At 36.6% G+C, this 13,255-nt stretch overlaps 1 protein-coding gene across 4 annotated transcripts in view; it reads left to right on the top strand.

Moving 5' to 3' along the window:
- GPC5 (glypican 5) overlaps nt 1-13,255 on the top strand; it is a 1,661,658-nt gene that overhangs the window by 583,005 nt on the left and 1,065,398 nt on the right. For all 4 annotated transcript variants that reach the window (XM_037799997.1, XM_037799998.1, XM_037799999.1 and 1 more), the window contains exon 6: nt 3,670-3,790. In XM_037799997.1, coding sequence (XP_037655925.1) covers nt 3,670-3,790 — 121 coding nt within the window. The remainder of the gene's footprint in view (nt 1-3,669; nt 3,791-13,255) is intronic.

The following is a 13,255-nucleotide window of genomic DNA, read 5'->3' as shown; positions in this document are numbered from 1 at the left end:
ACTTATTGCATGATGAGATAACCATTTAGCCCATGTTAAGAATCCCTATATGAGTCTTTTATTTATGCACAGTTTAATGCAAATTTGTCTATTTCATAAATACTAAGAAAAGAGCATGAGAAGCTTTTTAATGTATTAAGTAGAATACATACATTAAATTACTCAAATTTTTATTGTATAGCTCTATATATTTTTACAAAATGTATGCTCTCATGTAACCAGCAAACAAATCAAGAAACATGATATTTCTAGAACCCCAGAGACCCTCTTCATACTTCTTCTAGATACCTAAGGTAGCCCTTATGGTGATTTGAAATAACTAGGTTTGAACTTTTAAGAAATGAATTCAAAGTGGACTCTTTTGTATCTTACTTCTCCCATTCAACATTTAGTTTTAAGATTTGTCCATATTGTTGAATGTAGTTATAATTCATTCTAATTGATGTATAGTATTTCATTAAATAAATATACTACAGCTTTTTGCCCATTCTAATGTTGATGGACATTTGGGTTGTTTCCAGTTTGGCACTATTTCGAATAGTGTTTTAATGAATATTCTTTTACCTATCTTTTGGTGAATATTGTTGGATGTATACCAGGAGATATAGGGCATGTTCAACTTTAGCAGACATGTCAAATAATAGTTCATAACAGTTTAGATTTCCACCCACAATGGGAGAGGGTTCCAAATGCTCCACATCCTTGTCAGCACTTGCTATCATCTGTCTTTATCATTTGAACCATTCTGGTGTATATGTAGCACTATCACATTGTAGTTCTTCTTAACCTTACAAAAGTGGAAAAGAACAACTCTGACTTTATTAAATCATATTTCATTTAAATAATTTTGAATGCCTTACTTAGAAGTATTTTCTCCTTACTTAAATGATACATAAGGATAGTGGTCCTGAAATATTCAATAGTCCACTAGCTTGGGAATTGTTCTTGAACAATGATAATTCTAATAAATTTAGCTAAATATTTATATTTTGTATCAGTAAGTGGCATAACTAAAACAACAAAAATTAAACAATCTTACTGATCAATGTGAAATGACATTCCTGTATTGTAAAATAAAATATGAGGGGTCTATAAATAAACCAGGTTGTGAACAAATGAAGAGATTAATTGAAATCAAAAGAATAATGGAAACTGAGACTTTTATCTTACTGAATGCTAGCCTGAGTCCTCTGAGAAGCAGAAGTCAAAAAGAAATTAAATGCAAAACTATTTTATTAAGGGAAAGCCTATGGAAGAAAATGGAGAGGAATCTGGATAAGGCTAGGATTGCCATCAGCATTGATGCAAGTTGGACCCTGAGTGTAGGAGAGAGGGACAGAAGGCATTTTAGCATGATGTGCCATCTAAGGAAGGGTCGGCAAGGGTTTCAAGGAACACCTGAGCCAAAATTTGCCTTCAGGAGAGTGCCATGTCTCCAAGGAATGGTCCTGCTTTGTTATCCCTCCTGTATTCAATCATCAGCTGGGGGCAGATATAGAGATGGATTTTAGAGTGAAGCAGATTTCCTTGATCAATTAAGCTTCCTGTAGTTTGAGATCTATGAGGCACATTCTCATGGCTACCACACATGGTTATTGTGAAGATGAATTAACAAACTCCAAGTAAAGCAATTAAAGCTATGCCTGAATCAGTTATGTGGTTATCCATTTATTTGCTCATATTGTTCTTCATCAATATTGATATTCAATGTATAAATAAAGGAGCTTCATTTGCAATCTGCTTGGAATTTTGGGGAAAAAAGAAAATATAATAGTGTTATAGATGATTTAAGAGAAGCCTATTATTTATAATTTATTTGATTCTTCTGACCTAAAGAATATTACTGCACATTAACAATATCTGTATGATTGTTTTCCTTCTGGCATTTGTTATTGATATGTACTGCCACATTCCTTCTGGATACTGAATATCTAATTCTAAACTGTTGTATGCCTGCATAGAGAAGTGGGTTCAAGGCTGTTTTAAAAAACGCAAAGATTTATTAATATTTTTGTCACATCCTATTGATATTATCACTATCAAAGAGTTCTGTAATTTATTATTTGAAAGACTGGATTAGAAATTGTTTGATCCACTTTTTAAAATTGGTCATTTGGAGTACATAAACTGGGGCAGAAGTAAATGTCCCTTGGAACTCCTTTTATATGGCCATACTCTCAATAATGGACATTTACTTTCATCTCTTCAAAGAGTTTCCTTGGTGTAGAAAGTTCAGAGTGCATAAAGATGCTTTAATACTCTGCCAGAATAGAAAGAAGAAAAACCTATGTGAAAAGTATTGCTGAAAGTTTCTGAAGTTACTTTATAATTATATTTTAATGTAAGCAAACAAATTACTCAGAGGAGAATCTTAAACATAGAGGATGGAGTCTAAGTTGTGTCTTCCTGTCTTTTACTTCCCCCATTTATGGTCTCCATTTTGTTAATAGAATCCTAGTTATTCTTTCCTGTATGCATTATTCATGTGCCTTTACCATTCCCCCTACTGGTATGTCATCCTTTGCCCTGGAGTTCACATTAACCACACCATCTAAGACTTACTCTTACCTTCATATCTCAAAATTTTACTGCTTCTTTATTCTTCCGCAATTATCTTAGAACAAATTGACATCTCCGTATTCTGAATGTTACTGCCTATGCTATCCTTGCCTTGCACTTGGCTTATTCAGTCCCTTCTAGCTACTTCCATAGCATCTTGAACACCTGCATCCCAGAGTTCTAGTTTAACTTTCTGTTAATTTGTCTTTATCCTACACTTCACTGTCAGGAAAATAAGGGCTATATATTGCAGGCATCTAATAGATATTTAATAAATATAGTAAAATGTAATGAGTGAATCATTTGAGTTAATTGATACATTATGTTCCCAGATAGATAATTTTTAACATCGTAAGGAAAATAATTGTCTTACACCTCCCTGTAACTCTAGTCTCCAAGCACAGTACCTCAAATATAGTAGGCACATAATGTATTTTTTGGCTGACAAATTTAAATGTTTTCATGAATGCTAAGTTAGCATTATGAGTATTTTCATTTTGAGAATATAGTGAACCTTCAAATGACTTTCACTGTCTGTAAAATTGTGCTTTTAAATTCAATATGATATACTAGATTCTCATTTAAAGTGAAACGTTGTGAAAGCAGATTGTGTTTCCTCTACTTACAGATTTTGCTGATTATAGTCGTATTGTATAATGTTTATGATTTAGATTTGTGAAGTTATAATATATATAATTATTTTCTATCCCAATATTTAAAAAATATTATTGAGCTTTATCTATGTATTGCATAAGATGAAATAAATTTGAACCAGGTAATATGGATATGCAATTCAGCAATACTTGGTAATAAAGTGAGATTGACAATAACTCTTTATAGTATATTGGGAAATAGTATTAACACCGTAATTAATTTTTGGTTTGGTCTTTTGCGAGAAATACATTACTTGTAGAATAATCTATAATTGCATGATAGTCAGCAATTTTACCTGGAAAAACATTGGAGTGACGCCAGGTTATATTCCAATAAAAAAAATACATTGGTGTATGCTCTCAAAGGAGTGAAATTCTGAACTGAAAACTGTTCAAAAAACTGTGACAGGTAATACTCTGACCAGGTTACTAAATCATGTATCTTTCACTTTGTTAGCTATACTCAGCGTGTGGTTGGAAATGGAATTAAAGCGCAATCTGGCAATCCTGAAGTAAAAGTCAACGGGGACGATCCTGTGATAAATCAGATTATTGATAAACTGAAGCATGTTATTCAGGTAAGTGCTGATCCTGTTGATATACTCTATGGGAAATAAGTGATTACATTTCATTTTATTGGGATAAAGTTTTTAATTATATCTGATGGTCCTACCTAAAATTGAACATATTAAATTTGTATGTAGATGATTTGTAAACATTTAGTTTAGCAATTCTCATGTAGAGAATCAATGTGAAGCATTATTTTAGTGGATGGACAATCTGTATCTGTGAGAAGCAAGCTGTGGCTTCTGCATTACAATAAATAATGAGAATTTCAGGGTAAATTTCATCATCAATGAATAGGCATTAGAAGTGGGAATTACTACAATAATTAAGGCAAAAATATATCAGAGCGTGGAAGGTGCCAAAGTCACCTTCCAGGTATCTCTCTGAGCTTTGCTGTGAAGGTTTTTGCTGCATTTTCAATAAAAGTTAAGTTATAAATGAATAGTATACATTTCTCTTAATTATTTCTTGCATCACTTTTTATATTTATTTTATATTCCACCTCATGATTGCTTGTGAAATAACTGTTTTCTTTTTTTTTTATTAAATTCAGTTTCATTGAAATACATTCACACACCATACAATCATCCATGATATACAATCCACTGTCCACAGTATGATAACATAGTTATGCATTCATCACCACAATCTATCTCTGAACATTTTCCTTACATCAGAAAGAACCAGAACAAGAATAAAAAATAAAAGTGAAAAAAGAACACCCAAATCATCCCCCCATCCCACCCCATTTGTCCTTTAGTTTTTATCCCCATTCCTCCACTCATCCATACACTAGACAAAGGGGGTGTGATCCACAAGGTCTTCACAATCACACTGTCACCCCTTGTAATCGACATTATTATATAATTGTCTTCAGGAGTCCAGACTGCTGGGTTGGAGTTTGGTAGTTTCAGGTATTTACTTCTAGCTATTCCAGTACATTGAAACCTAAGACATGTTATCTACATGGTGAATAAGAATGTCCACCAGAGTGACCTCTCGACTCCATTTGGAATCTCTCAGCCACTGAAACTATTTCGTCTCATTTTGCATCCCCCTTTTGGTCAAGAAGATACTCTCAGTCCCACGATGCTGGGTCGACATTCATCCCCGGGAGTCATACTCTGCATTGCCAGGGAGATTTACACCCCTGGGAGTCGGGTCCCATGTAGCAGGGAGGGCAGCGAGTTCACCTGTCGAGATGGCTCAGTTAGAGAGAGAGAGGGCCACATCTGAGCAACAAAGAAGTACTCAGGGGGAGACTCTTAGGCACCATTACATACACCTTTAGACTCTCCTTTGTGGGAATGAGCTTCATAAGGGCAAGTCCCATGCTTGAGGTCTCAGCACATCAAACCGCCAGTCCCAATGTTTGTGACAACAACACCAGTCCAGGTGAGGATGTCCAACACATCCGCACCTTCCCCCAGATCCTCGGGGCTGGGGAGGGGGAGGCTGTAAATATATTTTTTACTATCTGCCCAAATTACTCTAGGATGTGTCACTATTTCACTCCAGCCTATACTAACCTACAGTATCTCACTTCCTATTCAAAGTTCCATGCAATTGTGGTGTTTGAACAAATCAACTGTAGAGTTGTACCGTTTAGAAAATTTAGATCCTGTACCAAATAGATATCTATTCCCTTGGTCTCATATGAAAGTTGAAGTTTTAAAACACAATCAGTTTCAACCTTTATCCTTTGGCCTGGCTTGCCCTGGTCTTAACCAGACCTGCTTCATTCATATCACTAATTGAAGTCTGGGCTCTTTTTCAGCTTTTTTTTTTTTTTTGACAGTGGCTGTATGCACTAATACTGACATTCATATCTGCCGAGCTCTAGCTCTGAGTTTCAGGTGTCTCAGGGATATGCATTGTTCCAGAGACCAATCAGGTTATATGCTAGGGGATCAGCATCTCAGAGTTTAGAGATAGGCCTTACAATTCAGGGATAGAGTTAACTGCTGTAAGAGCTTACCATCTAGGGAGTATTACAATTATTGTGTCCACGTTAGGCTATGTTCTAAGATTCAATTCTGAGTTTACACATTGTAGTTAGTCCATATTGGTGAGGCATCATCCCTCTCACCATGCTTTCTCCAACACTTTTACTCCTATATATATATATTTTCCTACAATTTTATAGAGTTATATTCACATACCATACATTTATCCACAGTGTAGAATCAGTTGTTCATGGTATCATCATAAAGTTGTACATTTATCACCACAATCAGCACTTGAACATACTGATTACAACAAGAAAAAAAATTTTTTTTTTTTTTTAGCAATAAGAAAAAATGATAAAAAGAAAAATAACATGTCATACAATACAATATACTACTAAGGACAGCAAATAACACCACTACCAAGAATCCCATATTACTCCCCTATATCCCCCTCTCATATACATTTAGCATTGGCATATTGCCTTTGTTACATTTAATGGAGGTATATTACAATGTTACTGTTGACCATAGACTCCAGTTTGCTTTGATTATGTTTTTACCTGAATACCATTCCTTTTTCAAATTTCTACATGGTTGACATTCATTTGCTTTCCCACATGCAAAAACATTTTTGTATTTGTATATTTAGTAACAGTCATTGGCCACTCCAGTTTTTGCCACATTATACAGTCCCAGTTTTTATCATCTATCTTTACCTCTGGTGTCATACATTCTCCTATCCCACCTCTTTCGGCTTTACTCACGGACATCTTTGTTCAGTGTACTTACAATACTGTGCTACCATCACACAGTATTATGCTGTCTATTTCTGGATCTATGCAATCAATCCTAAACATTCTGTTGTCCTTCAGCATCAAATGGCTGATCTCTGCCCTCTTTCTATCTCCTGGTCACCTGTGCTGTCAGCTTTTAACTCCCAAAGTTTGTTCATTAATGTCTGTTCATAGTAGTGAGACCATACAGAATCTGTCCTTTTGTTTCTGGCTAACTTCACTCAACATAATGTCCTCAAGGTTCATCCACATTATTACATGATCCATGTCTTTGTTCTGTCTTACAGCTGCATAATATTCCATCATGTTTATATACCACAGTTTGTTTATCCACTCGTCCTTTGATGGACATTTGGGCTGTTTCCATCTCTTGGCAATTGTGAATAATGCTGCAATAAACATCGGTTTACAAATGTCTGTTTGTGTCTTAAGTTTCAGTTCCTCTGAGTATATACCCAACAATGGAATAGCTGGGTCATATGGCAAATCTATATTTAGCTTCCTGAGGAACCTCCATACTGTCTTCCAGAGTGGTTGCACCATTCTACATTCCCACCAACAATGAATAAGTGTGCCTCTTTCTCCACATCCTCTCCAGCACTTGTCATTTTCTGTTTTTTGGATAATGGCCATTCTGGTAGGTGTGAAATGATATCTCATTGTGGTTTTGATTTGCATTTCCTTAATAGCCAGTGAAGTTGAGCATTTTCTCATATGCTTTTGAGCCATTTGTATTTCCTCTTCAGAAAAATGTGTGTCCATGTCTTTTGCCAATTTTTTAATTGGATTGTTTGTCTTTCTGTTATTGAGATGCAGGATTCCTTTATATATTCGGGATATTAAACCCTTATCTAATATGTGGTTTCCAAATATCATCTCCCATTGTGTAGGTTGCCTTTTTACTTTTCTGACAAAGTCCTTTGATGTACAAAGGTGTTTAATTTTGAGGAGATCCCATTTGTCTATTTGTTCTTTGGTTGCTCGTGCCTTGGGTGTGAGGTCTAAGAAACCACCTCCTTTCACAAGATCTTTAAGATATTGCCCTACATTTTCTTCTAAGAGTTTTATAGTCTTGGTGCTAATGTTTAGGTCTTTGATCCACTTTGAGTTAATTTTGGTATAAGGTGTGAGATGGACATCCTCTTTCATTCTTTTGGAAATGGATATCCAGTTCTCCAAACACCATTTATTGAACAGGCTGCTCTTTCCCAGTTGCTTCGGCTTCACTGCCTTATCAAAGATCAGTCATCCATAGATGTAAGGGTCTACTTCTGAACACTCAATTCAATTCCATTGATCAGTATATCTGTCCTTATGCCAGTACCATGCTGTTTTGAGCACTGTAGCTTTGTAATATGCTTTAAAGTCAGGTAGTGTGAGACCTCCCACTTCATTCCTCTTTCTCAAGACATTTTTGGCTATTCGGGGCACCTTACCCTTCCAAATAAATTTAGTTATTGGTTTTTCTATTTCTGTAAAGTAAGTTGTTGGGATTTGAATTGGTATTGCATTGAATCTGTAAATCAGTTTAGGTAAAATTGCCATCTTAACTATATTTAGTCTTCCAATCCATGAACATGGTATGTTATTCCATTTTTTCAGGTCTTGTTCAATTTCTTTTAGCAGTTTCTTATACTTTACTATGTAAAGGTCTTTTGTGTCCTTGGTTAAGTTTATTCCTAAATACTTGATTCTTTTGGTTGCTATTGTAAATGGGATTTTTTTTTTGATTTCCTCCTCTTGTTGCACATTACTTGTGTATAGGAACACTACAGATTTTTGCGTGTTGATCTTGTAGCCTGCTACTTTGCTGTATTCATTGACTAGTTCTAGTAGCTTTGCTGTAGATTTTTCTGGATTTCCTAAATATAGAATCATGTCATCTGCAAATAGTGAAAGTTTTACTTCTTCCTCTCCAATTTGGATGCCTTTTATTTCTTTTTCTTGCCTAATTGCTCTAGCTAGAACTTCCAGCACAATGTTGAATAACAGTGGTGATAGTGGGCATCCCTGTCTTGTTCCTGATCTTAGAGGAAAAGCTTTCAGTCTCTCTCCATTGAGTGTGATGTTAGCTGTGGGTTTTTCATATATTGCCTTTATCATATTGAAAAGTTCCCTTCTATTCCTATCCTTTGAAGTGCTTTCATCAGGAAAGGATGTTGAATTTTGTCAAATGCCTTTTCTGCATCAATCGAGATGATCATGTGGTTCTTCTGCTTTGATTTATTGATGTGGTGTATTACGTTAATTGATTTTCTTGTGTTGAACCAGCCTTGCATACCTGGAATAAATCCCACCTGGTCATGGTGTATAATTCTTTTAATGTGCTGCTGGATTCGATTTGCGAGTATTTTGTTGAGGATTTTTGCATCTATATTCATTAAAGAAATTGGACTATAATTTTCTTTTTTTGTAGTATCTTTGCCTGGTTTTGGTATTAGGGTGATGATGGCTTCATAGAAAGAGTTAGGTAGCTTTCCCTCTTCAATTTTTTGAAGAGATTGAGCAGGATTGGTACTAATTCGTTCTTGAATGCTTGGTAGAATTCACATGTGAAACCATCTGGTCCTGGGCTTTTCCTTTCTAGGAGCTTTTTGATGACTGACTCAATCTCTTTACTTGTGATTGGTTTGTTGAGGTCATCTATTTCTTCTTGAGTTAATGTTGGTTGTTTATGCTTTTCTAGGAAGTTGTCCATTTCATCTAAGTTGTCTAGTTTATTAGCATATAGTTGCTCATAGTATCTTCTCATTATCTCCTTAATTTCTGCAGGGTCGGTAGTTATATTTCCTTTCCCATTTCTGATTGCATTTATTTGTGTCTGCTCTCTCTTTTTTTTTGTTAGCCTACCCAGTGGTCCATCAATTTTATTGATTTTCTCAAAGAACCAACTTCTGGTTTTGTTGATTCTCTCTATTGTTTTCCTGTTCTCAATTGCATTTATTTCTGCTCTCATCTTTGTTATTTCTTCCCTTCTGCTTGCTTTGGGGTTAGTTTGCTGTTCTTTCTCTAATTCCTCCAGGTGAGCAGTTAACTCCTCAATTTTTGCTCTCTCTTCTCTTTTAATATAGGCATTTAGGGCAATAAATTTCCCTCTCAGCCCTGCCTTTGCTGCATCCCATAAGTTTTGATAAGTTGTGTTTTCATTGTCATTTGCCTCGAGGTATTTACTAATTTCTCTTGTAATTTCTTCCTTTACCCACTGGTATTCTAAGAGGGTGTTGTTTAGCCTCCATATGTTTGTGAATTTTATGACCTTCTGCCTTTTATTTATTTCCAACTTCATTCCATTGTGGTCTGAGAAAGTGTTTTGTATGATATCAGTATTTTTAAATTTGTTGAGACTTGCTTTGTGACCCAACATGTGGTCTATCCTAGAGAATGTTCCATGAGCACTTGAGAAAGCAGTGTATCCTGCTGTTGTTGGATGTAGTGTTCTATAAATGTCTGTCAAGTCTAGTTCATTTATCATACAATTCAACATCTCTGTTTCTTTAGTGATCCTCTGTCTAGATGTTCTATCCATTGATGAGAGTGGTGTATTGAAGTCTCCAGCTATTATTGTAGAGGTATCTATTTCTCCTTTCAGTGATCGCAGTGTTTGCCTCATGAATTTTGGGGCATTCTGGTTTGGTGCATAAATATTTATGACTGTTATGTTTTCTTGATGAATTGACCCTTTTATTAATATATAGTATCCTTCTTTGTCTCTTTTAAGTGTTTCGCTTTTGAAGTCTAACTTGTCTGATATTAATATAGCTACTCCTGCTTTTTTCTGGTTGTTGTTTGCATGAAATATCTTTTTCCAACCTTTCACTTTCATTCTATGTTTGTCCTTGTGTCTAAAGTGAGTTTCTTGTAGACAGCATATAGATGGGTCCTGTTTTTTAATCCATTCTGCCAGTCTGTGTCTTTTTATTGGGGAGTTTAATCCATTTACATTTAGTGTTATTACTGTAAGGGCAGTACTTTCTACTACCATTTTGTTTTTTGGAATTTATATGTCATATCTTATTTTTTCCTCTCCTTTTACCTTTCCTGATAATCTTCATTTCTGCACTCTTCTCCAGCTCTCTCTCTCCTGTCTTTTCCTATCAGCCTATAGAACTCCCTTTAGTATTTCTTGTAGTGCTGGTCTCTTATTCACAAACTCTCTCAGTGTCTGTTTGTCTGAAAATGTTTTAATCTATCCCTCATTTTTGAAGGAATGTTTTGCTGGATATAGAATTCTTGGTTGGCACTTTTTCTCTTTCAGTATCTTAAATATATCTTGCCACTGTCTTCTTGCCTCCATGGTTTCTGCAGAGAAATCTGTACATAGTCTTATTGACCTTCCCTTGTATGTGATGGATTGCTTTTCTCTTGCTGCTTTCAGAATCCTCTCTTTGTCTTTGACATTGGACAATCTGACCAGTAAGTGTCTTGGAGTAGGTCTATTGGGATCTATTCTATTTGGGGTACGTTGTACTTCTTGAATCTCTAATTTTCTGTCTTTTATAAGAGTTGGGAAATTTTCAGTGAATATGTCTTCTATTACTCTTTCTGCGCCTTTTCCCCTCTCTTCTCCTTCTGGGATACCCATAACACGTATATTTGTGCGTTTCATGTTGTCACTCAGCTCCCTAAGACCCTGCTCATATTTTTCCATTTTTTTCACCATCTGTTCTTTTGTGTGTATTAATTCGAATGACCTGTCTTCCAGTTCACTGATCCTTCCTTCTGCCTGTTCAAATCTACTGTTGTGTCCCTCCATTGTGTTTTTCATCTCCTCCATTGTTGCCTTCATTCCTATGAGTTCTGCCATTTGTTTTTTTAAGTTTATGAATTCTTCTTTATGATCAGCCAGTGTCTTCTTTATATCCTTCAGCTCTTTTGCTATATCTTCCTTCATTTCATCAAATTTATTTAGCATTAGTGCCTCCACTCCTGTGTCTCAGCTGTGGTATTAGTTTGTTCCTTTTGCTGGTCCATGTTTTCGTGTTTCCTGGTATGGCTTGTTATCTTAAGTTGTCTAGGCATCTGATTTTCTTGATTAGTTTATTTTGGAGCTTGTTTTCTGTCTTTTACCTAGTGGTTTTCTTGTTGGTTGGCTTTGTTCTCTGGCCTCTGTTGTTCAGTTCAACTTATTCTAGACCTCTAACTTAGGTTCTATTTAGTTGATCAGAATTTTTCCCCTCTTGTGTTTTCTGTTTCTTGCTCTGCCTCTATGTAACCTTTTTGTGAGTGGGTCTCCTCAGATATGGTCGACCCTAGTCAGATTTTCCCAGTCTAGCAAGGCCCAGGTCTCATTGGGAGGGTATGGAGTTTTCCTGAGAATGAGACCCTCCTATGAGGCCTTTAGAATTGGTGCTTTTCCTCTCCTGTCCAGCAGGTGGCGCTGGCCAGCCCGCAGCTCCCCCACCAGTGTAAGGATGTATGGAGCCTTTAGTTCTCCTGGTGACTCTGATCCTGTCAGGGGCGTGGCTGACTGAAGCCAGAATCTGAATTCCAGCCCCTGGGGTCTGAATTCCCAGAAGGAGGACTGCCAGTTGAGCTGGACCTCCCTCCACTCTCCCAATCCTCAGAACTCCAGTTGTCTCTCAGGGGCACTGTTCCCTTCTCCTCTCTCCTCTTTGGGGCCTCTCCAGGTAGATTCCTTGGTCAGCCTGAGTTGCCAATTAAAGACGGGGGTGGAGGCCTTCAGTAGTGAATTCGGAACTCAAAGCCACTGTGGGTACTCTGTCTCCCCCAAGCCCAGCCTAGACCCTCAACCTGGGCTTTCCGATAGAAAATAACCACATATATTACTTTTAGATTTAAAAAAAAAAAAGTAGAAAAGAAATCAAGACAAATAAAAAAGGGAAAAAAAAGAAAAAAAAAAAAGAGTCTCTTTTAAAAGTCTTTCCCCAGCCTGGAAGTTTTGTCAGTGTCAGAATAGAGCATTTAAAGATATGCTTTGGGCTATTGTCTGATAATTACTCTCCAACAGCTTCAGTTCCACCCCTGCCTGGGGCTACTGAAATGCAAAAAGATAAGGGATCAGTGAGAAGCCAGAAGGGACAAAATGTAGGGGGAAAAAAAATGGCTTTTTTGGAGTCTGGGAATTGGTGCCCGCTTTTACGTGCCCCCACTTCTCGGAGCCCAGCCCTTCTTTAGCACCCCAGCTCCCAAAGTTAGCTAATTAATTTGTTAATTAATTCTGCAGTTGAGGCTGGGTTGAGCCTCCCTTCTTGCCCTCAGCAGATTGCTGTTTTTTGTTTTTTTTTACCCCCTTTCAAGGAGCTGGCAGGAAGACAGTCTGTGAGGTCTGGGTGGGGAAGGGCGCCAGACCCCTGGTCCGGGGAACTTACAATGTTCGCTGTGATCTCAGCTTTTCCTCCAATTCCAAACTTGTGTCCAATGTGTGATTGGTTACTGGAGACCCCGAAAACACTGTTTCATATAGTTCTTGGGTAATTGCCAGCTGCTCTAGGGGAGAGACGAAATTCTGCTTCTCACCACTCCGCCATCTTGCCCCACCTCCTCTGTTTTCTTTTAATAATATTATTAAACTGAGTATATGCTGCTGTTTTTTTTTTTTTTAATGCATGGCATATGAAGCATGAGCTCTAATCTTCATGTTTACCAAAAGAAGGTTTTTAGAAATATCTATTAATTAGAAGAAAATACTATGTTACATTTTGTATGGATCACTCTCAACACTCTCTATTCTACATGTATTAATGTTTGGGGTAGGAAGGGTGCTGTTTTCAGT

The sequence above is a fragment of the Choloepus didactylus genome, chromosome 12 (genome assembly GCF_015220235.1).
Source record: "Choloepus didactylus isolate mChoDid1 chromosome 12, mChoDid1.pri, whole genome shotgun sequence".
Taxonomy (NCBI): domain Eukaryota; kingdom Metazoa; phylum Chordata; class Mammalia; order Pilosa; family Megalonychidae; genus Choloepus; species Choloepus didactylus.
The sequence above is the reverse complement of the archived record's forward strand: the minus strand, read 5'-3'. Positions and strand labels throughout refer to the sequence as shown.